Source organism: Lineus longissimus, chromosome 17, assembly GCF_910592395.1.
Source record: "Lineus longissimus chromosome 17, tnLinLong1.2, whole genome shotgun sequence".
In the NCBI taxonomy this organism is placed as follows: Eukaryota; Metazoa; Nemertea; class Pilidiophora; order Heteronemertea; family Lineidae; genus Lineus; species Lineus longissimus.
In genome coordinates this window covers 5,077,606-5,103,571 of record NC_088324.1, presented here as the reverse complement: position 1 = coordinate 5,103,571, position 25,966 = coordinate 5,077,606, and the positions used below count along the sequence as shown (strand labels likewise).

General features: G+C 41.9%; 1 protein-coding gene across 1 annotated transcript; it reads right to left on the bottom strand.

The window, feature by feature from the left end:
• Window positions 1-423: 423 nt before the first annotated feature.
• On the bottom strand, window positions 424-2,748 carry LOC135501627 (uncharacterized). The gene is made up of 4 exons (XM_064793844.1): window positions 2,629-2,748; window positions 2,060-2,319; window positions 1,545-1,726; window positions 424-452 (listed from the first exon to the last, which is right to left on the bottom strand). The coding sequence occupies exons 1-4, from the start codon at window positions 2,659-2,661 to the stop codon at window positions 424-426; spliced, it is 504 nt and encodes a 167-aa protein (XP_064649914.1). The 5' UTR covers window positions 2,662-2,748.
• Between the last annotated feature and the right edge of the window lie 23,218 nt (window positions 2,749-25,966).

Below are 25,966 nucleotides of genomic sequence, written 5' to 3'. Positions count from 1 at the left end.
ACTTAAAGCCGCTGCCAGCAAAGACGGCTGGTTCCTTGCGAGGAAGTTTGTCTTCTTTTCTGCTAAGTACATCAGCCAACATGCCAATGGCAGTGACCAGTTCGTTATTTGGCTGGGCTGAGGCACAAATCGACACAGCACTAGAATTTACACGAGTTTCTGGCCGTTTATCAACACTGCTACGGGCCTGAGCAAGCTCAGCTTTCAGACGGCGATTGTCTAACTCTAGCAAAGTCAGTTCATCATTCATTGTTGCTGCCTTCAACAGGGCCGAGATGCCTTCCAGCTGGCTTGTCGTAGCTTCGTCGGAATCGTAACTTGACATCTTTCTTCACCGGGTAAAGATTTACTGTGGCGGCTTTGATCGAATCTAACTAATATGTCAAGGACGAAGTGAAGTACTGTTTTCCATGACTTCTTTTATTACAATGGATCCCACAGATCACGTAACTCTACAAAGACAAAACGAATGAACATACATAAAGACTTGCTCACATAATAAACAGGGGACAAGAAAGGAAGAACCAGTGACTGTAAGAAAAAAGGATGAGTAGAAGAGGAACAACCATAAAAATTTGTCACATCCAGGAGGACAGACAAGACATACGCATTCATGACGTTTCTTGCACAACCATACAGTATCAACTTTGCAGATTTACTCCAGCATTCTATCTGAACATAACACTGAATCTTTAACATAGAATCATGTATTAAATGGCATTTACCTGCCCAAATCCTTACTAAAAATATGCATCTCAGCATTCTATAAACATTTCAGTGCATTCTAAGGACATGCACCAGGGCGTCACCTGGTGTTAAACTATGGAACTATAGCGGGAGCAAACAAGCGTGGGTTTCTACGAATTAAACACATCAAAAACTGGCCTTTACCGGCTCTGTCATGAACTGGGCTTGTACTGTAGGGTTTCTATACATGTTATTTTAGTTAATTACCTTTGTTCCGGCATCGGGTCTAACTAGGGTTCCCGAAAAAGTACCCTTTACTGGCACAAATTCTAAACAGGTCGTAATGACCGAAATGTTTGGGTTCAAAGCGAGGCTGGGCGGAACCGGAATGACGCACTAGCCAAAAAGGAGCACGAAAATGGAGGCGCCAAATTCAAATTACCCGCCAAACACCAAAAGAGCGCAAAATAGAGCGCAAACTGCAAAAACGCACTAAAACATGCATTACTGACTAAATTCTAACCGACGGCAGTCACACACATGACTTGACCTGCACATTTTCTGCAGGAGTGATAAGAAATTCCAGTAGCCATCTTTGACTCAACTTGAAATTCTGTACATTCATAAATCACTTCCATAAAATGATGCCCGTTAGATCCACTGCGGGACCCGGCCAATCTTTTCTCTTTCCCTTCATTGCAATGAGGGGACCAAATTGATGACAGCATCTTGAAATTTGAAAGGTTAAAATTCACACATTCCGATATTCTCATTTATACTAATTTTGAGCAGATCAATTCATGAATGTTTACCCATGGGTCAAGCTTGGTGTCGAAAATAATTCTAGTGAAACTTGCCTTCCTCAGCCAAACCCTCCATGGCCCTTTTCCGGATTTCCTTTGCAGTTTCCTCCTCTTCTTTACCCTTTCGCTTCTTGTCTTCTTTTTTCTTCGTGACCAACTCCTCTGCCTCCTGCTTGAGTGCCTTTACCTCCCGAATCAACTCTCCTCTTTCATTTACTTCTTCAGCGGTCCCCGACCTGTATGAATGGAAGATACTGAAGTGACAGACATGGCACCATAAGACCAGAGTTTTGATGCAAAAAAACTGATGTTTGGCATGAACGCTATTTTGAAATCACAGTAAAATAAGCCCAATTAGAGAAATCAGTGAAAGGCTTAAAAGTTGGAAAAAAGCTCGGTAGACAAACTAGTGTACATTAAATAAATGTACATGCTAAATGCATTTGTCATTTATAATATCAAACTTGGAGTATGCTTTAAGGTTCACTGTCAAAAATTGCTCGTCACTATTTAACAGTTTAATATTGTATACAGGTACACTGACACTGACATTACTGCACTCTACTTACGCTCTCAAAGAAGTGAGTTCATCTCGGTTGAACTTGTTGATGAGCATGGTAACACGATCAGTGAGGGTCCGCTCCGAGGGACAGCTGGATAACAGACCATACTGCTTCAGAGCATTGTTATAGTGTACGAGGACTTCCCTCCAGCTTCCGCCATCTGGGTCAAATGGGTTTATTGCTACTATTTCCTTCAGCATTATGATATCTTTCTTCATGTTAAACATGAAGAGTTTCCGTTGTTGTGGAGTTTCAGCCTGAGCCATCTGAAATGAAAAAAAAAACATTTCAAAACATGACAGTATTGACACAGCATGAGCAGGAGGAGCTGGAAGCTAGATCTTATGACTCGTCAGAAAATTTTGCCCCTAAACTGTATTGCGTATGAACGCCTGGCCATCCACCTTCATTCATCCTGACAGGCTATGACAATGTTGTACATGAGGCCATGGAGGTATAAATAAATCTTATTTTTCATCATCATCATCATCATCATCATCATCATCATCATCATCATTGGATTGGAAGCCACTGTAGCCAATACTGGCTTTGGGCTTATCTGAATACAAACTTACTACGAACAGTACGCATGGACTGGGTGCTGACATGCGGTTATCCTTGAGAATTATTTTCTATTTCCACTATGTACATAACTAAGTCCACTAGATTCATCAGGCATATTATGTAGCAACGTCCGGCTGTATCAAGTTGGCGAGTGTGTCATCAAAGACCAGAAGACTCCTCTCACAAAAAAAATAAATAATAATAATAATAATAATAATAATAATAATAATGCAATAGTAACCGTGATGCCCACCATCTACACCTTGTAATTAAATAGCCCATCCCTATTGGACCAATGGTGGTCTAATCTTGCTTTAAAACTTGTTACACTTGGGGCACTGACGACTAATTCAGGTAGATCGTTCTATTCGTTAACCACAGCGTTTGAAAAGAGGTTCCCGCCAATGCGTGTCCTGAAGCGCTTTTTTTCAATTTTAAGCGGATGCCCCCTGGTTCTACCACCTGCTAGTCTCAAAGTTAGGTTGTTATAGGTCGTGAGGCCCTGAAAATATTTGAAGCATTGAATCAATCTCCCTCTGGTCCTTCTGTGTGTAAGGGTCCATAGATCTAAAACCTTTAACCTCTCGGGATATTCCAACTGCAGACCGGATCAAGCACAAATCATCTTAGTTGCTCTCCTTTGTACTTTCTCAACTAACTCGATATCCGACTTATTTAATGGCGCCCATGCACAATTACCATACTCAAAAATCGGCCAGATTAGTGCTTTGTACAGTGTAACCCCCTTTGATCGAATGTCAAACTGCATGTTCCTTTTTAATGTAAATAGGGCCCTTGTTGCTGATGCAGTCATTGACTTAATGTGCTTTGTCGGTTTTAAGTCACAGGAGATTATAACTCCCAGATCCTTTTCTTCATTAGTTTCCTTCAGAAACAATCTTCCTCCGCCATCTGTTCTCATAGAATATTTAAACTCAGGATGTCCTCTACCCACTCTCATGACTACACATTCCGATTCATTAAACTTCAGTTGCCACTTGTTAGACCAGTTTACTAGTGTGTCCAGACCTCTTTGCAGAATTCTGCAGTCGTCCAAATTCTTCACCACGTTAAAAAGTTTGCTATCATCCGCAAAAAGTCTAATATCATTATTAATCCCCTCCTTGATATCATTAATGAAGCAAGTGAAAAGGGTGGGGCCAAGCACACTCCCCTGTGGGACTCCGCTTATGACTTCAGTCGGTGCAGATAACGCATCTACCCTCACACACTGTTTCCTTCCTGACAGGAACGCTCTAATCCAATTTACACAGTCATCGCTGATACCCAAGTCTTGTTATTTCAGGCAGAGTCTAGCATGCGGCACTGTATCAAAGGCCTTTCTGAAGTCTAGATCAATCACATCAACACCCAAACCGTCGTCAACTGCTTTCCCCCATAGCTCTGTACAATCCACCAGGTTGGTCTCACAACTCCTTTCTTCCATGAAGCCGTACTGATGCGGTTCCATCAAGCCATTTGGAACTAAATGTTTCATCATACGTTCTCTGATAATGGATTCCATAACTTTACAGGGAATAGAGGTGAGGCTGACAGGGCGGTAATTACCTGCGACAGTTCTATCTCCTTTCTTAAAAATAGGGGTGACATGAGCTCTCTTCCAATCTTGGGGTATCACTCCTTCAGCTAACGACCTATTGAAGAGTATTGTTAAGGGGTATGATAATTCCTATAAAAGTTCTCTTTATAGCATAAGGTGCATATCATCAGGGCCGGGGCCCTTTTTGGGGTCAAGTCTAGCTAACGTTTTCCTCACTTCCTCCTCGGTTATAGCTATTCTCTCCATCCGTGGGATACCATCTGCGTCATTAGGTACTGGTAAGTTGCCCAGGTCTTCTACAGTGAATACTGATGCGAAATACTCGTTTAGAATTCTCGCTTTTGCTGCATTATCTCCCACCAGTTCGTCTCCAACCTTGAGATTACCTAATCTTCCCCGTGGCTTATTTCTACCCCTGGCATACTTCCAAAAAGATCTTGGGTTTTCCTTGAAGTTTTGAGCCTGCAGCCTCTCATGCGCCCCCACCGCCTCTCTTATCTCTCTTCTGGCCTCATTCCTTTCTGTAATGTAAATATGGTAGTCATCGCCATCTTTTGTTTGCAGGTATCTCTTGAACGCTGCATGTTTAGCTTTAACCTTCCTAAGTGCTGCAGGATGTACCCACAATGGCTTAAAGTTTTTCCTAGAATTGGGTCCGACCACACGCTTAGGTACATACCTAGACTCAAGACTCTTAATCTCATTCATGATAAGGTTCCAGGATTCCTCAACTCTTTGCCATTCAACATATTGTCCCAAGGTATTTGTCTAGACTCATCTCTCATTGCGTCATAACGATCCTTATCATACAGCAGTTTAGATGGCCTCGCATCTTTGTAGCTCACAGAATTCTTATTTTTACAATTTGAGTGGATTTCGAAATTCAGCACACAGTGGAAGCTCCCACCAAGAGGGTCACCATGCACAATCTCGGTAATTTGTGAGTGATGAAATCGCGTTAGTACCAAATCCAATACATTCGAGGCTTGACCATGTCTAATATGCGTAGCCTTTGAGACATGTTGCTGATAGGTATTCTGGATAGTTACTTCGAGTACCTTAAAACTGACGTGATTGTCACCTCAATTTCAGCGCAGTTGAAATCTCCAAGGAGTACAATTTCTCGGTCATTTCCAGTGGCATTCCCGACAGATGCAAGGTGTGCTATCAACTTATCATTCATTTGATCGTCATTGCTAGGGCTCCTATAAACAGTACCAATACAATATTTACCACCATCCTCCAGCGTGATGTCAAGCCACACACTATCTCTGTACTCCGCCACTGGAATGTAACTTGCACATATAAGTCCATCCCTTGCATATGTTGCAACCCCCCTGCTACCCTGTTCAGACATATTAGCATACAGCGTATACCCTTCTAAGTGGATATCGTTTTCACAAAGTTGAACTCAATTTTTAGGATGAATCTCGGTGACTGACACGACATCCGGTTTGAGACAGAAACAAGCTAGTTCCAAGCTCCTTATCTTATTTGACAATGAATCAGCATTCGTACACAATAACTTACACATGTTATTAGTTTTCAGCCCCCTGTTGGGGATCTCCACGAAAGGGCCGCTTTCGGTCCTTGACTAACTTATCACCTCTGATAACCAGGTCCTGCTCACCCGCCAGTTCTCTAGTCTCCTTTTCTTTCAACAGATCCCTGTAATGCTGTCTGGCCTCCTTACTCCTGTCTCTCCTAAAGTTACAATTTTTCAACCAGTTATTTTCCTGAACCCCCTCTTTCAACTTATTTATGCCACTTGAAAATCCTGCTAGCGGTCTTTGGTAGCGAAGATCAGCGGGAGAGATTTTTATGATATTTGATATTTTGATATTTTCACGATAATTTGAAATACTTCGAAAAGCTTTTGGCAAAATCGAGATATAGCCACTGTTAGATGATATGCCATGTAGTGAAAGCCGAAATAGCTCACCATAGGAATAAGGTAAAATAAACAGGTGTATGAATACGTATGAGCACAACTGTAGATAGATATGGGTCTACTGGAGACCAATGGCACTAACTGCCGAAAGCAGCTGTGGCTTCATTGGTGTTGCCACCACAGCATAGGTTACTGTCTGAAAAAGACCATCGAAGTTGTCAAGTTGGGGCGCGAAATGAACGTCAAAGACGTAATGCACTTTAAATAACATGTCAAATGCTTCTATAATGGTTGACCCCGCTTGAATTGGCTGGAAGTCAACCACTATGAAGTACTGGACCGGTCTAATTCTTGGTCCAATGCCAATTATGATTGGCTGCGTGTACTTTGTTGCATCTATCTGCTTGGCCAATACGTCTATGTCGCTGCCAACCTAAAATGAAATGTAAAATAATAATTATGAATAGAGTATATATACGTGAACACACCATTGACAATACACTCTTTCATTATGCCGCATGGGACTGGACTGGGAATCGATGTAACCCAGCCTTACGGTCACTTCTTTTCGAGTATTAGTTTGAGAGAGCAATCAAATTAAAACAGTTACATGATGAAGAAGACAACGAAATAAAAGGCACCTGTACGTAAAAGGAAAACACTGGATATAAAGTATATGTGTGTATAAACGACGAAGACAACCGAAAAATCCGCCTCCGGGATCCGTCCGTGCAGTGATGGGGGGGGCTGATTATTATTACTAGCAAGCCAAGAGAAAGAAACTTTATTCTCAATTACCAACTCATAAGTTGCAATTTCTTTTTTGAATGATGAGGCAATAATTGGCATGGTTTGTTGATGTTTGCGTGACGATTGTCATTGAATGAATGACTTTGATTTGGGCTTTCCCAACTTTCCCCCTTGTAAGGATATTTGAATTTACCCGCGCCATGACGTCACTTGTCAGTGACTGGTCCGTGCACATTCGCTACTTTTGACACCATCTGATTACCTTACTTCGGACGATCGGTGCAGTCGGGTGAAAACACTTGGTTTTAAACCTGATGAAATGGGCAGACTGGTAAGTACTATAGGATTAGGAAAAGATTAGTACGTATAGAAACTAAAGATCATGTCTGGCATCCTATAAATTTCCCCATTGTTGTACAATCGCTGTTTGAATACAGGGTTCTCAAAGAGCACCGAGAGCACGTGGCCCCGCACACATAGGTCATATCAATGTTGTGCTGCCCTCTTTTAGTGAGATCAGATCGTACCCATGCTGATTAATTCTCGGCTTTCAACTACTGATATCTTGAAATAATGGACAGGGTCATTCAAAAAAATTCAAATTTGTGTAAAATAGGCCTATTTCTCCTACTCAGCCGAATTGATGCATGAATGAATGAAATTATTATGGCTTAATAGCTTTGGCCTTATCCACGCCTTCTTCATTCTTGAATCTTGTATGTATAAATAAGTGTAGAAAATAAGGAGCAGACACAGAGTTTTATTTTCCTGGTGAAAACCTTGAGGCCGGAAATACTTCGAAAGGTTAAAAGGATAATGGTCTTTAATTGGCTTACATTTTCGTATCATCTACCAGTACTCCAATATTGAAATTTACAATCAGTCCAATAAATTTGTCCATTGATTTCGCAACTCAGTGTAGTTGATAATTGTGCTACAGATATCACTACTGCAGGCTTGGGGCAAACAGTTGGACATCTTTAGCACTTATAGATGATTCCTATACATCTTTTCAGTGTTTTGGGTGCAACAACTTTTTCCTATTATTCTGATACTTTCAATAAACTAGCTTATTTCTTTTCAGATTATACTTCCAACCAGACCTTTGGATAGACCCCTAGGAAGAAAAGAACCTTGAAGAGGGTGGAAACCATGTGACAGTCCAATCAGGAAAGAAAGCATGTTGCAACACATTGACATTGATGAAGCGTTTCGATTTTAAGTTTCAAAATCAAAACACTCTGTTCAACTTACTGTCCTAGATAGCTAGATGTGTGATTGTTATCATAGTCATCATTCCCTTATTAAGTTATTGTTGTCTTTGTTCAAGGTGTTTTATCTCGCTTATAAGTGACATGTTTTTGATAAAACTTTTGTAAATCTGTGTAAATTGCATCATATTCAAATCAGTCTACTGATATAACGGGTCAGACGTGTCAAAGTATACTATTTTATTGCTGTTTTTTGTTGGTCTGCAACTAGCATCATACTGTTGAGTGAATAAATAACAATTTACCAAATATACATTGCGTTGCCTTCAGGAAGTCGGAAGACCTCAGCGAGGCAACTGGCCAATGCATCAGATTCAAATCAGTCGACTGATACAACAGTCAGACCCATCAAGTAAACTATTATTGTTGGTTTTTTTTGACACCCGCTACATGTAGTATATTGGTTAGTAATTAAATTAAAATTTAACAAATATACATACTAGTAGTATGTTTTGGTCAGTCCCTCGTTACTTGGAGTGCCGGCACACCAGAGTTCAATCTCACATTGGTGAGGTTTTGCAACTTCGTGGCTCAAGAAATGGGCGAATGAACTCCCCGCTGTGACATCACGCTAGGCCCGTGATGATATAATTTTAGTAGGAGGTGTGATGAATTCACTAAAATCATTACCTGTTCCATTATGACATGTATGCATACAAATTGGAAAGCAAACTGCATGGCCAGATAATACGTACCAATTATTGATATAAATTCGCATAATAGTAGAAAACATGTACGTTTAGAGTTGATTGAAGTAGGATGTGACGCGAAGTGCAGTTTTGCAAAATGGCATGTTGGGACTTTTTGCAAAGTGAAGATTTGTAATGGCAATTACCAATATAGACAAACAAAGGGCAAATGTATACCTCTCAGTGTATCCACCAACTCTTGACCAAATCCCTCCTTCTCTAAAACTGCAGAGAGTCCTTCCATTTCAATGGCATTCAGAGTCTGAAAATGCAAGTTGGTACAGCTGCAGAGAATGTTAATGTTGTAAGACCATCTTAGACGGGGCCTAGCCCTAAGATAATGAATACTAAGTACATAAATTGACTTTGCATGCTTGTGAATCTGGCGTCTGCGATAACAAGAATGTATGGAAGTATTATAAAAAGGAATACTTCCCTATTTAAAACCTAATGTCTCTGTACAAGAAGGTCTGTACTTTCCCCTTGGATTGGATGGACAAGAAAAAAGGCATTACTTTTTTACCCCTCAGCCCGAATTGGGCAGAGGGGTATTGTCGTCCCCTTGGCGGGCGGGCGGGCGGGCGGGCGGGCGGGCGGGCGGGCGGGCGGGCGGGCGGGCAGCTGACAAGTTGATTGAAATAGGATGTGACGCAAAGTGCAGTTTTGCAAAATGGCATGTTGGGACTTTTTGCAAAGTGAAGATTTGTAATGGCAATTACCAATATAGACAAACAAAGGGCAAATGTATACCTCTCAGTGTATCCACCAACTCTTGACCAAATCCCTCCTTTTCTAAAACTGCAGAGAGTCCTTCCATTTCAATGGCCTTCAGAGTCTGAAAATGCAAGTTGGTACAGCTGCAGAGAATGTTAATGTCGTAAGACCATCTTAGACGGGGCGGCTGCCAAGTTTGTCCGGAGCTGTTTTCAGTAACGGCTTGGGCTAGGAAGTTCATATTTCATATGGAGACTGCCCCTGGTGGGTAGGCGTGCCTCGTCAAGGTTTCGTCCCATTTTGGCTTACGGCCTGGCCACTAGGGGGCGATATGTGAAGACACAAAAAATGCAATAACTCCGCAAATTTTGATCGCATCTTGCTGAAATTTTTATTGTAGATACCTATTGAGAGGGGACATAATGTATGGTACGGGTTTTGACCTTGACCTTCTTTTCAAGGTCACAGAGGTCAAAGTTCGTGTAAAGTGACGAAATGTTCACATTTCGTAACCACTGAAGCTATTGATACCAGTCTTGGTATGTGTGTACCCCTAGGTGACAGTAACTCGTAAACCAAGTTGCAACCTTATATCATTACTGGTTTGGCCACCAGGGGGCGTTATGTGAAATTCTAAAATACCTTGGTACCGTAAAGTCAACTTTTAAATGGAAAATGCATAAGCCTCGTTCTGAGAGTGGAGTGTTTTGGACACGCAACCAAGATGCTCTACCAAAGTTCCCTCGGGTTGCACTAAAATGTGGAAACCATGTACACAGCTCACATCAACCACCCTAAGTTTTTTAATGAGCACTACACATATTTGCTGAGAAAAACGCTCCAAATAGCCCATTTGCGCGGATTTTAGCATCACTTGAGCGAGCCGATATGCGGACTTCCTATGCGCGCTGCCGTAACATAATGTAAACAACGGCGCTACCGGCGCTCCGGGCAGGCGATGGATGGAATTTGCCAAATTCGCACATATTCAAGTTATTTTCGTGGCCTATCTTTTTAAGTTTGAGGTATTTTAGAATAGAAATTGAACCCTCGGCTTCGGACCTTGGTTGAGTTATCGGCTCGGGTTTGGACTGTATTTTAGCTCCACCCTCGAGTGTCTTGGTAACTCAACCAAGGTCCTCCGCCTCGGGTTCAATTCCTTAAACATAAAAAGTGTGATATCTCAGTTAATATTGGTCGCAGTCTGCTGAAATTTTTATTGTAGATACCTCTTGAGAGGAGACATAATTCATCTTACAGGTTTTGACGTTGACCTTCTTTTCAAGGTTACAGAGGTCAAAGTTTGTGTAAAATGACGAAATTTTCACATTTCGTAACCATGGAAGCTATTGATACCAGTCTCTGTACGTGTGTACCCCTAGGTGACAGTAACTCATAAACCAACTTTCAACCTTATATCGTTACTGGTTTGGCAACCAGGGGGCGTTAGGGACAACACAAAAAGTGTGATATCTCGCATCTCGCTTAATATTGGTCACAGCTCACTGAAATTTTTTTGGTTGTATGAACAGGGGATTTGCAAATTTGAATTCAATATCTGGCGTTATCTCACTCATGGTTTGGCCACCAGGGGGCATTATGTGAAAACACAAAAATGCAATAATTCCAACAATTTTGATCGCAGCTTGCTGAAATTTTTACGGCACATACCTCTTGAGAGGGGACATAATATGTTGTACGGGTTACGACCTTGACCTTCTCTTCAAGGTCACAGAGGTCAAAGTTCGTGTAAAATGACGAATTGTTCACTCACAACGTCCATTTTGTCACTTAGTCCTCAATGATACAATGTAGTCACTTATTATGTGCATAGTTAGAAATGAATATATATATTATTTTCACCCAATATCTCATGAATTCACAATCTTGTGAACATTGTATGAGCCAAATGCCTTCCATTGTTGTCATTTTCAAACAGTCATAATATCAAATTTGCTCTTACTTGTTAAAAATGAATATGTTTATGCAATTATGTTCCTCTCCTTTAACATCAGTAGATTTTAATAAAGCTCACATCGTTCATATTGCTATCCCATCTTAACTCTTCTTCCTTGAATTCTTCACAATAAATATACATTGACAAGAACAGCTTCGTGAACCGAAATGATTCTCCACTGATTTAAGTGCCAAAATTCACAACCTTGCTTGCATCGGAACGATCTCGCCAATGACCACTTCATTGATAGCAAGCAACCTCCTTTGCATTGCCCTGAAACGAACTTTCCATGATCAGGATAACTCCCAGACTACAGCCTCTAGATTGTGACTATTGCCTGAAAGACACATTTTCCTACAACAGTGTTGACAATTCTGTCTTGGGCACGGGTCCTCCGTTTCAAAGAAAAGACAACACCATGAGATAGCCGGGGTGTCTTTCGACTTTCATCCTTCAACTGAGAATGTCTCCTATCCATGCGAATAACTTCATTTCTTCCCAGAAATGACAATTATCTCTTTTTAACTAATTGCATGTCACAGCCTGTCCACTGCACTTGAAACCATTCTATCCAACAAACTTAAGACAATCTCCCCACAAACACTATCATTTATGTCACAACCTGCCCTCGAACTCCACACAAACAATGTCACGACCTGTGGTACATCAATATTCTGTCCCCTATCAAGACCATCCCATCCCCCAACCTCAAAAGAACTTTATTCATACATTTGGACAAAAATTACCCCCCCCCCTCCCCTCCAATCTACATCACAACCAGTCCAATCTATCTGATCAATCCACACAGGTGTATTCTTTGTATCCTAGAGGTATATTCTTTGTTCAACAACAACTGCGACAACTAATTATCTTCTTGATGGTGTAAAAAGTGAGAGAGACTCCTTTACTCTGTGTTTTGAAAGACTTCACGACGGTGCACTATTATCAGTGTAGCGGCCCATAATGCCTTGCGGAGGAAGTTGCTAAATTCGATCGACGACTCCATATTGAAAATTTCATCCGAGTCGTCACCACATGACGATTGTGACGAGGTCGCGCAGGTGGCAGAGTGAATTGGCAAAACATAGTTTTCGGCAAAATAATCTTATTTCGTTTCATTCTCATTTCATCGTATTGATATAAATCAGTGATTTGATTAGACCAATCCATTCCAAGTGAATAACATCCGCCGAAGGGCTTGTAAATGAAATTTAAATTAGACAAATCTGTGTGTCATGCCTTCTCACTGTGTAGGTTGGGGAAGACGTTGGCTATCTGAGCCAGCATCTCTGAGGCTTGGAAGACATATTATTTAATATATAATATATTTGACTTGGCATTTGGTGTTGCTGGCAGTGCTGCGGATGTTGATGGGACTGCAGATTCCACACCACCAGATATTCCAGCCCAGCTTTGGCTGTCGCCAAAAAGGCTCACAATCTTTTGTGACACAGGGTCTAATGGTCGTGGGCCTGGTCCACCTTCAGTCTTCTTCTTCTCTCTATTTTCCTTTGCAATCTTGTTCTGGCTCCACTTGTCAGCCCTTGCCACTTGCATTTGATCTCCTTCCAGGTTCTTTGTTCCACCCCCTGGGCATTAATTTGCCTTAAAATAGTATGCCAAACGCTCTTCTTCAACTTGTTGGTAACGGTGGTCAACTTCGACGTCAAGAGCTTGATGTGTGGCTCTGCTAAGTCGAGCAGCAGAGCCACCCCTTTATCAGTGAAGTTCTTCTTCCTAACAATTTTTCCATTCTCTTCTGCAGCAGACAGCTCTTGGTCGAGGAAGTGCGATGACAAGGTGCATCGTGGGATAATCCACTGACAAATCCACTGACAACTAAAAGGGCCTAAAAATTGGCTTTGAGCAACTCATACCTGTCGGTGGATTACCTATAGGCCGACAATTGATTTTTATCCACCAACAAATTTATCAACCGATAACCTTATCGATGCTTTGAACAACCGGGAAAAGGGGGTTGATTTTCAATCTTGTTACAGGAAAAAATCCCCCAAAAAATCAACAAATAGAGTTGTTATTACTGCTATTTTCCCTTCAAAAACTAAAAATAGGGGTATATTTTCCTGGGTGTCCTTCCCCGAAAAGATTTTTGAAAAGCTTGTTTTATCAAACGCGCAGGCTTGCGGTCAAGATTCTTCCCGCTCTGCCCGCACCACCCAGTTCCCGCTCTTTCCACGCTGTTTCTGACGCAAGAAGAGAGAAGGGGGTTCGTCAGGATGTTGGTAATTGCGTCAATTCCCTCTCCATGTCGTTGAGCTACCCCGGTAAGCTACATTCAACTCCTACTCCCGCTGGGTCTCAATAAGCCGAGAACAACATGGCTCCCGATTCGCGCGGAGTGAACCGTGGTCGGTGCAAAGATTGTAATGACCAGAAGCATGTTGCAGTGTTTTCCACGGAGGTTATTTCATGGAGTTTCTTTGTACTTCTTTGTACTGCCAACTCAAAAGTCATTGGAAAACCGAGTGGAAAACCTTGTGGAGGACCTGTCATTGTCAGTGGAGAACAGTGTTGCAGCTTCTTACCATTTCAGTTATTATGACTAGTAGCCCTGGCAGTCCCCAGTTTTTTTAATCCCTGGTAACATCTGAAAAGATTGAAAAATGTACAGATGATTTGGCCTGGTGATTGTATGGGTTGACCTTTCCTTTAGGGGTAAGGATCCAAGACTCCCTTTAATTAGGGGGGGTAAGATCCAGTCCTTCCTTGAAATCGGGTGTCAAAAAAGCCCGCTAATAGGGGGTACTAAAATATGCTGTTTCATTCCATTAGGGGGTGATTTTTAAACCTGGGAACAAGCCTATGTACCCCCTAAATAAGGGAAGTGAGGGGGCCGGGAACCAATGTTGACTACATTCAGTATTTCTTGGCAAACCTCCCATCATCCGTGGAGATGGCCTTCATCATTATGTTGTAAAATCAGCCATCAAGTCTTTTTGTTAAAAAAGGGACGCTAGCTTTAAATTCACTGATTTCTACAAAGCTTTTTAGGTTTAGATACAAAGACAATATTGATACAAAAAGCAGCGTGCTTCGTATTCAGATGGTTTTGAAAAGTTATGATGTCATTTATTTGAGAATAATTTTCCAAATCCGTTTTTTTTCTCCACATATAACTTATTTTTTTGGTTAGCAGCTAAGTATGTTGCTAGTGCTTTATTGACTATCTTAGGGTATGATTCCATTCGTTTTCATCTACATGTTATGGGATATTCAATGTTGACAACAAGTTTTATAGCAGGTTTAATTTTTCGTTCGTGGTTAAAAAACGAAAAAAACGGAAAACTGCAAAATGTCTCGACTTTTTGGTCTAATGTTTTAAACATGTTTTAAAAGAAATCTGATTTTACTTTTGTCAAAATATAACTGTCATTGAATGGGATATTTAACAGTTTTGTGATTTGAAGCCCATTTTCTTGGTTTTTAGCTCACCTCTTAGCAGAGGTGAGCTTATCCCATACCGTGGCGTCCGTCGTCCGTCGTCGTCGTCGTCGTCGTCGTCGTCGTCGTCGTCGTCGTCGTCGTCCGTCGTCCGTTAGCAGGGCACGTTTCGTAACTGTTAGAGCTATTGAGTTGAAACTTGGTACACATGTACCCTTATGTAATGACACCTTGGAGACTAAGTTTCGGTCCGATTCGTTTCATGGTTTGGCCACCAGGGGGCCAAACGTTAAAAGTGAAAATGTGCAATATCTCCCTTAATAGTAGTCGGGAAATTTTGAAAAAAATATGGTAGGTACTTCTAGCAAAGGTGCATCATATATCCTCCGGGTTTTTGATTTGACCTCCTTTTCAAGGTCACAGAGGTCAAATGGTGTAAATTGGCCGTTAGGATGTAACGATGGCACGTTTCTAAACTGCAATGACTATTGATACCAAATTTGGTACACATTTACCCCTTAGTCAGGTGATCTTAGGGACCAAAGTTTGGTCCAATATGATTCACCACTTGACCACCAGGGGGCAAAATCCAAAAACCTTAAAAATGTGATTATTCCTTAACTTCTTGCCCGATTGCCACCAATTTGATATCATGGGTACATCTAACCACCATACAGTATATGTCACACAGGTTTTCAATTTGACCTTCTTGTCAAGGTCACAGAGGTCAAATGACGTAAATTCGCCGTCAGGCCGTAACTATGGCACGTTTCTTAACTGCAATGACTATTGATCACAAATTAAGTACACATGTACCCCTTGGTCAGGTGATCTCAGGTACCGAAGTTTGGTGCGATCTGATTTGCCGTTTGGCCTCCAGGGAGGGGGCCAAATCCTAAATTCATCAAAATGCCATTATTCCTAGTAATGACTTGCCCGATTGGCACCAATTTTATATCATAGGTACATCTAATTCTAACAACCATTCAATGTGTCACCCGGGTCTTCTTTGATTTGACCTACTTTTCAAGGTCACAGAGGTCGAATGTACTGTAAATTGGCCATTTTGGGGAAATTGTAATTGCTTGGACCTACATCAAACCTAACACTACATGACACAATACCATGCTCTTTATCCATCTTTCCTCCACATGAGGTGAGCACAATGGCCCTGGCCATTTCATTGAGGTTAGAAAATGGTTCATTTTCCCATCAACGAGCTTGTTTTGGCAAACATTTAAACGCAGAGTAGTGCGAGGCCTTGGAGTAAAATCATAGGCATTGGCAAACAATGTCGTAACACGTCAAGTTAAAGTTAGCTTTTGAAAATGCTAGTTGTCACCCTTCCATCACACCCATTTAAAATCTTGTCAATTCTCGGCAAAACCAGTATGCAGGACCTGTTACAGATAGACTGTGCAGTAACTATATGTAAAGTGCCAAGCCTGGTGAATGACCGAGATTGTATCAAGCTCTTAAATTTAACTAATAAGTGGCACATTTTGTCATTATTTGTCCAATAATCTTTTTACTTTATTGTGCGTGATATGTTTACATAACTGAGGTTGAAAGGGACCTGCCAAGCACTTTCCATGTTTTGTACATTGTACTAATGTATTTCAGCTGAGCGCCGGGCTCTTTGGCCTCTTGTTCAAATATAACTCTTAGGCTGAAGTTACATCGACCTCACGTTTCATCGACTCACGACTCATTTGTCACTTGTCATTCGTGAGCTGATGAATGGACATTGGAAAACCTATTGACCTGTTCTCATTGAAGTGAATTTTGTAAGTTTTGCCCGCATTCGTCGCCTCACGTCATTTCGTGTCATTTCACGCGTGAGGCGATGAATGGACATGTTCATTCTTTGTGAAATGAGCTGGCAAAGAAAGTGGACGTCCATGTGCATTTGTAGTGATATCGCCTTCGAAACTGTGAGTATAGCTACTTTTCGGCATTTTCATTAGTTTACACATTAACACAATAGCTAATTTCGATTGGAAATGAGAAACAAAAAATGCAAAAATGCAGCACTTTTATGTACCACATTGTTCTCGTCCGTCGCCTCCGCTTTCGTTTTCTATTCTCCATCAGGAGCAGCATGGCTGCCATCTCTTCTTCTTCTGAGACCATGTGCGTCGCCGAGAAAATCCAAGTGACAAATGAACGAGCGAAAAAATGATCTGTATGTAAACCGCCGCGGTCACTCGTGACAAATGAGGAGTGACACGTGAAAATGAGCCGTGAGTCGATGAAAAATGTGGCGTGAGTAGCTCATTCCTATGTAACATCAGCCTTAACCAAGCTGAGCTAATTATGTCAGAAGTTAAAAGATATTTTAAAGTCCATTTACAAAATACACATCGTATAGAATTCACCATGGTCACCATGCCTTGACCTACTTACTGCATAGTGCATACCGCTATGTGTATGAAAGTGACATGACAAGAGGTGTCTGTTAAGGGAGGTTCCACTTCCACTGTATATATGAAATTCATATTTCTATGTTTCGTTTTTGAACTTTAAATTGATCAGATTTACTTTTGCAAAATTTATTTATATCCTTGAAACACTGTATTTGATTTTTTCTGACAAGAAATATGTCAGTGCCTGGTATTGAACCAACCTAGTAAGTATGTTGTGTGTATAGCTGACATGAATTGCAATTCTGAGATGATATATATAACGTTTGCGATAATTGTATATGCATTACACGTTCACGAATCGGATACTTGTCATAAAAGGAGTAGACCATACCCAGTATGCACCTCGTTTGTGTATCTTAAAAGTCATTTCGGATAGAATTTACTTTGGGAAAATCGTTGCATTTGTTTTTTGTGCCTATGCTTTGCCTTTAGATATAGTTTAATGGTGTGTACATTAATTCTGAGTCGTCTCTTAAAACACAATATTGTATATGTGTCTGTCACAAATTTGTGAAAAATAACAACCTGAGAATGGGATATTTGGCTCACCGTAGGGGAGTCTCTACACCACAGTATCCTGTTTCAAAAACAGTGGCACGTTTCTTAACCGATAGGACTATGAACTTGAAACTTCGTACACAGGTCAGGTGACCTCGGACACCGAATTTCGGTTTGATTTGATTCTTGACTTGGCCACCAGGGGGCCAAAAGTGGTAACCTAAAAAGTGTGATAACTCTCTTATAAGTGACTCGTTTTCGATAAAAATGTTATGGTTCATTCTCCTAGCAAGAATACATCACATGTTATACAGATTTTGATTTGTCCTACTTTTCAAGGTCAAAGATGTCAAATAGCTAAAATTGGCGTTTGAGTGTAACAATGGCACGTTTTTTTACTGCTAAAGCTAACAACTTGAAACTCGGTACAACTGACCCTCTAGGTCTTGACACTGAATTTCGGTCCAACATGATTCTCGACTTGGCCACCAGGGAGCCAAAACTGAAAAGGTAAACAGTGCAATATATCTTATATTAGTGACTCGTTTTCAATAATATTTTTGTAGTTGGTACATGTACATGTACTCCAAGCAAGGATACATCGGATGTCATCCCAATTTTGATTTGACCAATATACAATACATGTGGCATGTTTTTTTACCAGGATGACTTCCTTTCCATATTATATGTATTTGTGACACTTAACATTTTATGCATGATGTATGTACAGAATAAAAAAATTGTCATTTAATTTTTGGTCATTGTGTTATTTTATTGCTCCTCAGCACAGTTGGTAGGTTCATGAAATGAGCTTCATCATGGCTTCCAGGAAATGGCCCGAGAGACATCTGTTGATAGGTGTGTATCGATGTAGCTGTCCTGGACAGACTGTCTACTATGGTTACTTTAATGCACTGCCATGACTGTCTACTATGGTTACTTTAATGCACTGCCATGACTGTCTACTATGGTAACTTTAATGCACTGCCATGACTGTCCCCTCTGGTGAGTTTCATGCACTGCCATGACTGTCCCCTCTGGTGACTTTCATACACTGCCATGACTTTCATGCACTGCTATGACTGACCCCTCTGGTGACTTTCATGCACTACCATGACTGTCTGCTATGGTTACTTTCATGCACTGCCATGACTGTCTGCTATGGTGACTTTCATGCACTGCCATGACTGTCTGCTATGGTGACTTTCATGCACTGCCATGACTGTCTGCTATGGTGACTTTCATGCACTGCCATGACTGTCTGCTATGGTAACTTTAAAGCACTGCCATGACTGTCTGCTATGGTGACTTTCATGCACTGCCATGACTGTCTGCTATGGTTACTTTCATGCACTGCCATGACTGTCTGCTATGGTGACTTTCATGCACTGCCATGACTGTCTGCTATGGTTACTTTCATGCACTGCCATGACTGTCCGCTATGGGGACTTTCATGCACTGCCATGACTGTCCGCTATGATGACTTTCATGCACTGCCATGACTGTCCGCTATGATGACTTTCATGCACTGCAATGACTGTCTGCTATGGTGTCTTTCATGCACTGCCATGACTGTCTGCTATGGTGACTTTCATGCACTGCCATGACTGTCCCCTCTGGTGACTTTCATGCACTGCCATGACTGTCCCCTCTGGTGACTTTCATGCACTGACATGACTGTCCGCTATGGGGACTTTCATGCACTGCCATGACTCTCTGCTATGGTGACTTTCATGCACTGCCATGACTGTCTGCTATGGTGACTTTCATGCACTGCCATGACTGTCTGCTATGGTTACTTTCATGCACTGCCATGACTGTCCGCTATGGGGACTTTCATGCACTGCCATGACTGTCCGCTATGATGACTTTCATGCACTGCCATGACTGTCCGCTATGATGACTTTCATGCACTGCAATGACTGTCTGCTATGGTGTCTTTCATGCACTGCCATGACTGTCTGCTATGGTGACTTTCATGCACTGCCATGACTGTCCCCTCTGGTGACTTTCATGCACTGCCATGACTGTCCCCTCTGGTGACTTTCATGCACTGACATGACTGTCCGCTATGGGGACTTTCATGCACTGCCATGACTCTCTGCTATGGTGACTTTCATGCACTGCCATGACTGTCTGCTATGATTACTTTCATGCACTGCCATGACTGTCTGCTATGGTTACTTTCATGCACTGCCATGACTGTCTGCTATGGTGTCTTTCATGCACTGCCATGACTGTCTGCTATGGTGACTTTCATGCACTGCCATGACTGTCTGCTATGGTGACTTTCATGCACTGCCATGACTGTCTGCTATGGTGACTTTCATGCACTGCCATGACTGTCTGCTATGGTGTCTTTCATGCACTGCCATGACTGTCTGCTATGGTGACTTTCATGCACTGCCATGACTGTCTGCTATGGTTACACTTGTACAGTCATGACAGTGACACAAGTGATCATAGCAGACAGTCAGCCATCTTTTATTGCATTTTAAGACTCTTTATCATGCTTATGGAACACTTTGAGCCACGTCTTCTGGTGTATATGCTACACAACACAGCACATGTAGTAATCTTCACAACTTAGGCAGATATGGGAGAAATAAGCGCAATTTGTACCCTGAATTAGGAATAGGTATCAAAAATACATGTACTTCTTTTCTACTTATTTAAGACAGCTACCATCAATATAAACCGACATGTACTAACAGATGTCTAGACGTTATCATCCAGAAATGTCTACCAGTAAATCCATATCGAGTGCTATAGAAGAGGAATTATTCGCTGCTCAATGTGCCGGAGTTTTCAAATTTGTCATTGTCGTCTATTAAGCACTGCAACCATAGTGGACAGTGACTTGCTGACACTGTCCGAATCCACACACTGAATGCAATTGGTTGTGGCGTTGCAGCAATGCTCTTGACAGGGAGGTGGTTTTGCTTTTTTTGGTTATAATCCATTCTCCCAAGTTAACATCAATACTGTGGGGTCCCGCCCGTTGTTTGACTCAAACTGATGCACGGATGTTGCATCTATTTTTCTCAATGAAATATTTCAGATTTTATAAAAGAAAAGAACGGTGAAGTGAAACCAGGATAAAAGGACCCTTCAAAAATTTTGATAGTTTTATGCTTATCTTTTTTTACAGTATCTTTGGCTCACCGTAAGGGGAGTCTATACGATAGCGCTGTGTCCGTCGTCGTCGTCGTCGTCGTCGTCGTCGTCGTCGTCGTCGTCGTATCCTAACAGTGGCACGTTTCTTAACTGCTAGGGCTATGAACTTGAAACTTTGTACACAGAATGCCCTAGGTCAGCTGACCTCTGACACTGATTTTCGGTCCGATCTGATTCTCTGTTTGGCCACCAGGGGGCCAAATGTCGATATCTAAAAATGTGATATCTCGCTTATTAGTGACTTGTTTTCGATAAAACTTTTGTTGTAGGTACTCATAGCAAATATACATTTTATATTATACGGGTTTTTAATTTGACCTTGTTTTCAAGGTCACAGAGGTCATATGGCGTAAATTGGCCATTAGAGTGTAAACTATGGCACGTTTCTTAACCACTAAAGCTATGAACTTGAAACTTGGTACATATAACCCCCTATATCACATAGCCTCTGGTGCTGAATTTTGGTTTGATCTGATTCTCCACTTTGCCACCAGGGGGCCAAAAGTGGATATCTAAAAAGTGTGATATCTCGCTTATAAGTGACTTGTTTTCGATAAAATTTTTATGGTAGGTACTCTTAGGAAGAATACATCACATATCTTACGGGTTTTCAATTTGACCTTCTTTTCAAGGTCACAGAGGTCATATGGCGTAAATTGGCCGTTAGAGTGTAAACTATGGCACGTTTCTTAACCACTAAAGCTATGAACTTGAAACTTGGTACATATAACCCCCTATATCACATAGCCTCTGGTGCTGAATTTCAGTTTGATCTGATTCTCAACTTTGCCACCAGGGGGCCAAAAGTGGATATCTGAAAAGTGTGATATCTCGCTTATAAGTGACTTGTTTTCGATAAAATTTTTATGGTAGGTACTCTTAGGAAGAATACATCACATGTCTTACGGGTTTTCAATTTGACCTACTTTTCAAGGTCACAGAGGTCATATGGCGTAAATTGGCCGTTAGAGTGTAAACTATGGCACGTTTCTTAACCAGTAAAGCTATGAACTTGAAACTTGGTGCATATAACCCCCTACATCAGATAACCTTTGATGCCGAATTTTGGCCTGATCTGATTCTTTATTCGGCCACCAGGGGGCCATAATGGAAAAAGGAAGAAGTGCAATATCTTGCTTATTTGAGTGAATTGTTTTCGATAAAATTTTTATGGCAGGGACTTCTAGCAAGGATACACCACATGTCCTACAATTTTTGGATTTGACCTCCTTTTCTAGGTCACAGAGGTCAAATGGCGTAAATTGGCCATTAGAGTGTAACTATGGCACGTTTCTTAACTGCTGAAGCTATGAACTATAAAGTTGGTACATGTAACCCCCTACATCAGATAATCTCTGACACCGAATTTTGGCCTGATCTGATTCTTGATTTGGCCACCAGGGAGTCAAAACTGAAAAAGTAGGACATGCAATATCTCGCTTATTAATGACTTTTTTTCGATGAATTTTTTATTGCAGGGACTCTTAGCAATCACACGATATTGATCTTGTTGATGTCATAGACAATTATTGGTTGGATCATAAACTTATATATACTGCCCTGTCTTATTACTTGACATCAATACACATCTAAAAAAAGTCTTCATGCCTGATTGTGTTCACCATATTCACCTCTAAACTAAGCATGATCCTGCCTACTAAAAGATGTATACGGTGAGCACAATGGCCCCTGGCCGTTTCATTTATAATAATACTGGAAGGGGGACGAATTAAGTCCCCTTGGTATTTGGCACGGATGTTGGTTACATGTTATCCTGATGCACGTTTTGTTTATTTCCGAAAATTTACTTAGCAGAGCAGTAATGAGGAATTTTTAGTCGGATCGCTATCAATTATCCTTACCACGGACGGACATGACAGAGGCCAAGCCATTGCTGTTTAGTTATGCAGTAGCTTAATCAGTTATCTGCACTTCCTGTGGGGTAACTAACATTACCTGTTGAACAGCTTGGTGTAGGAGGATGCTTGGAACAGCCTGTACCTGCTGACCTGCTGAACCAACGAGGAAGTTGCATGCACTCATTCTCCAAAGCAGACATTTCGACAACTATCACTGTGCCGGATTATGGCTTACTGTATTTAGCGCAATCATTACGCTTCGCGCAATGAATGGGGGAAAACCCAAAATGTGGAACCTATTTCTCTCCCTATTGAGAAACACGATGAAATGCATGTAATTGCACGAGATCAACTACTTCCGCTTAGGGAGTGTTCATTATTTGGTTTAATACATTTACCCACACATGATGATTTACCATGGATAAACGTTCGAGGACGGACCTGTAACTCCGATATTTTCGATGTATACTAACACTACTAATCCAATAACAAAAAACTGAAGTACGGGTACTGTTAGGTCGACGACTTTCGCGAGTGTGAGTTTGTGTTTACCTTGGTTCCATAATCGTCGTAAGATGGCAGGGTGGTAGGTAGACTTAGTTCCCCGACCAGCCAACCGGCACCCGTCCCGAACTGGGTAGTTGTAAAACAAGAAACACAGAAACGAAACAGAAACACAGAAACGCAGAAACGAAACGCAGAAACGAAAATCAAACGGGTTTTCATAAAAGTTGGAATCAAGCGGCACGCCGATACTTTCCTTGCCCAATCCGTTGTTATTGTCGTTTAAAAGTAAAATCTGAGGTTGGTGGGTTGCGGCCAGCCGGAATGCAATAGAGTTGTTGAGGGGATACATGGAGCAACTTGGGGGGGGGGGGGAGGGGGCGGCACGATATGGGTGAAGTCTTTTGAGGTGGTGGTGTAGTACTTTGGTAGGTTCGATTCGATTCCTACAGCATGTTATTTTAAATGAAGGTGCAGTGCAACATCTTGCCTTGTAGTGTTCAATTTACATGAAGTACCAGGATCATCCTACAAATCCCGTCTGATGCAGCACTAAATGCAAGGTACGGTACCAGTACATGGGTGAATCATTTCGACGTTATGTGAGACGTGAGAGACCAATTTTGGCGACTAGAATGGAGTGAAGTGGGGGGGGGGGGGGGGGCGGGCGGGCACTAGAATTGGACTTGGAGTAACTCAATCTTGCCTGCCCAGCTGCTGCCTGGGGCCGTTTTTGGTCAGGGGCACGATCAAGGCCGGATGCTGCCAATCTGCGCACACGTTGATGAGGCTAAAAGGGGTATTGGGAAATGAGCATTCCTCCTTCCATTCCGACTGAATACCAGTTTTAGTTACACCCGCGTTCGCGGCCACAACCATGGCAACAAGATGGAGTCTGCAGACCAGAATTCGCCACAGGACTGGTTTCTGCGTTTCGTTTCTGTGTTTCTGTGTTTCTATTTCGTTTCTGTGTTTCTTGTTTTACAACTACCCTCCCGAACTGTACAGTACACAGGGTGGTATATCGTACGTTAATGTAATAGTGTTGATTTTGCACTCAGTGACCTTTGACCAGTCATGACCTTGACAGTAGTATTTCGGGGTCAACCTCCTGATGATAGATCTGGGAGCTAGGAAATGATCAATATTGCCTTCCTTATCTCCCCACCAACCCTTATTTCCTGATTCCCTTTCCGTTCCCATCCCCTCTTTATCCATCACTGGCCTTCTCCGCTCACCAACCTCTTCTCACCGAGGCTAATCCATTAGTAAATGCCTACTCCCCTGGGGCTTATTAAAGGGGGACTATAGGCCTAGGCAGGAGCAGAGGTGCTAATTTGGCCATCTTCAGGCGACTTTTGCACAGTGAGGGCGCTGGGCCATGTCCGATTCAGCACTTAATATATTCCTTACACAAGCGTGAGATGTGAGAGAACCCTTTTGGCGACTTAGTGTAACTTTATCTTGCTGCCTATATTGTCTCTTTATTATCCCAAAGCAAAACAGACATGATATTCAAGCTTAAAGGTCACCGCCACCACACCATGTACTACTTCTAGTATATAATAGTAGATCAATAGGCGCGCCATCTAGGAGATGATACGATAACTGACATCTACCCTTGTTCCATTGTATTTTTTAGTGTCAGAAAATAATGATTGCTCCCGAGGCGTAATATTGCGCTAAATAGGCGTAATATTGCGCTTAATACAGTAAGCCCCGGATTATGACATGCATCAAAACACAAACGACAATGTGTGCCCATATGATATTATGCGTTGCGCCCGGGGTAACCAAAAACGCCGACCGACCGACCGACCGACCTACCGACCGACCTGCCAACCTACCGTCATATGCAGTATCCCTTTCGCTTGGTAACCGGAAAAACGCTGACCGACCGACCTACCGACCTACCAACCCAAGGAGTTTTGTAGTTGAGTCTCAGGTCTCATAAGTCAATGTGATATATCCAATCCACGATAGCAGGTCATGTGAAATGAAATTGTAAACAAGCGCACGTGCGCTGTTCAAATGACAACAAATGCATATTGCGCGTTGCAGTTCATGCATTGCATCGGTCGAGACACTCGAGTGGAAAAACTACAGTGCATGGATTAGGCCCAAATCATGTTTTATATCCACCGACCATGTAGACAAAGCATATCTTAAATTAGAGTATCGTTATCATTATCAGTTCCCTACCGCGTGGGCTCGTTTTCCCGGTATAATTGACTGAAGATGCTGCTGTCAGACATGTCCGAATCCATCACGTCCATTGCGCTGGGCACTACACAGATACATGTGCTATAGAAAAGCGAAAGGGATACTGCATACGACGGTTGGTTGGCAGGTCGGTAGGTCGGTCGGTCGGCCGGTCGGTCGGTCGGTCGGCGTTTTTCCGGTTACCTGCGCCCGGTACCCATTAGGCGAATTGATTTCAGCAGGATCGAACGAAATGTATCCCAACATGAAGAGATCAGTGTCCGACAAATGCTACTTTTGATTAGCAGAAACTAAAAATATGACCAAATCAGTTCGTGACTACAATAGACCTGAGGAGATTAACATTTCGTGGCAAAATACCAACATATCGGCCCTATCGTCGTCGGATGTCCTTTTATCGTTGTTCTCATCGGCATACAGTACATAT

Bases quoted from the DNA above. Each gene is read 5' to 3' on its own strand.
- LOC135501627 (XM_064793844.1), bottom strand. From the start codon at position 2,661: ATGTCAGCACCCAGTCCATGCGTACTGTTCGTA. The intron at 2,320-2,628 runs GTAAGTTTGTAT...TTTTCATTTCAG, and splicing joins GTCCATGCGTACTGTTCGTA to ATGGCTCAGGCTGAAACTCC. The intron at 1,727-2,059 runs GTAAGTAGAGTG...CCATTCATACAG, and splicing joins GAACTCACTTCTTTGAGAGC to GTCGGGGACCGCTGAAGAAG.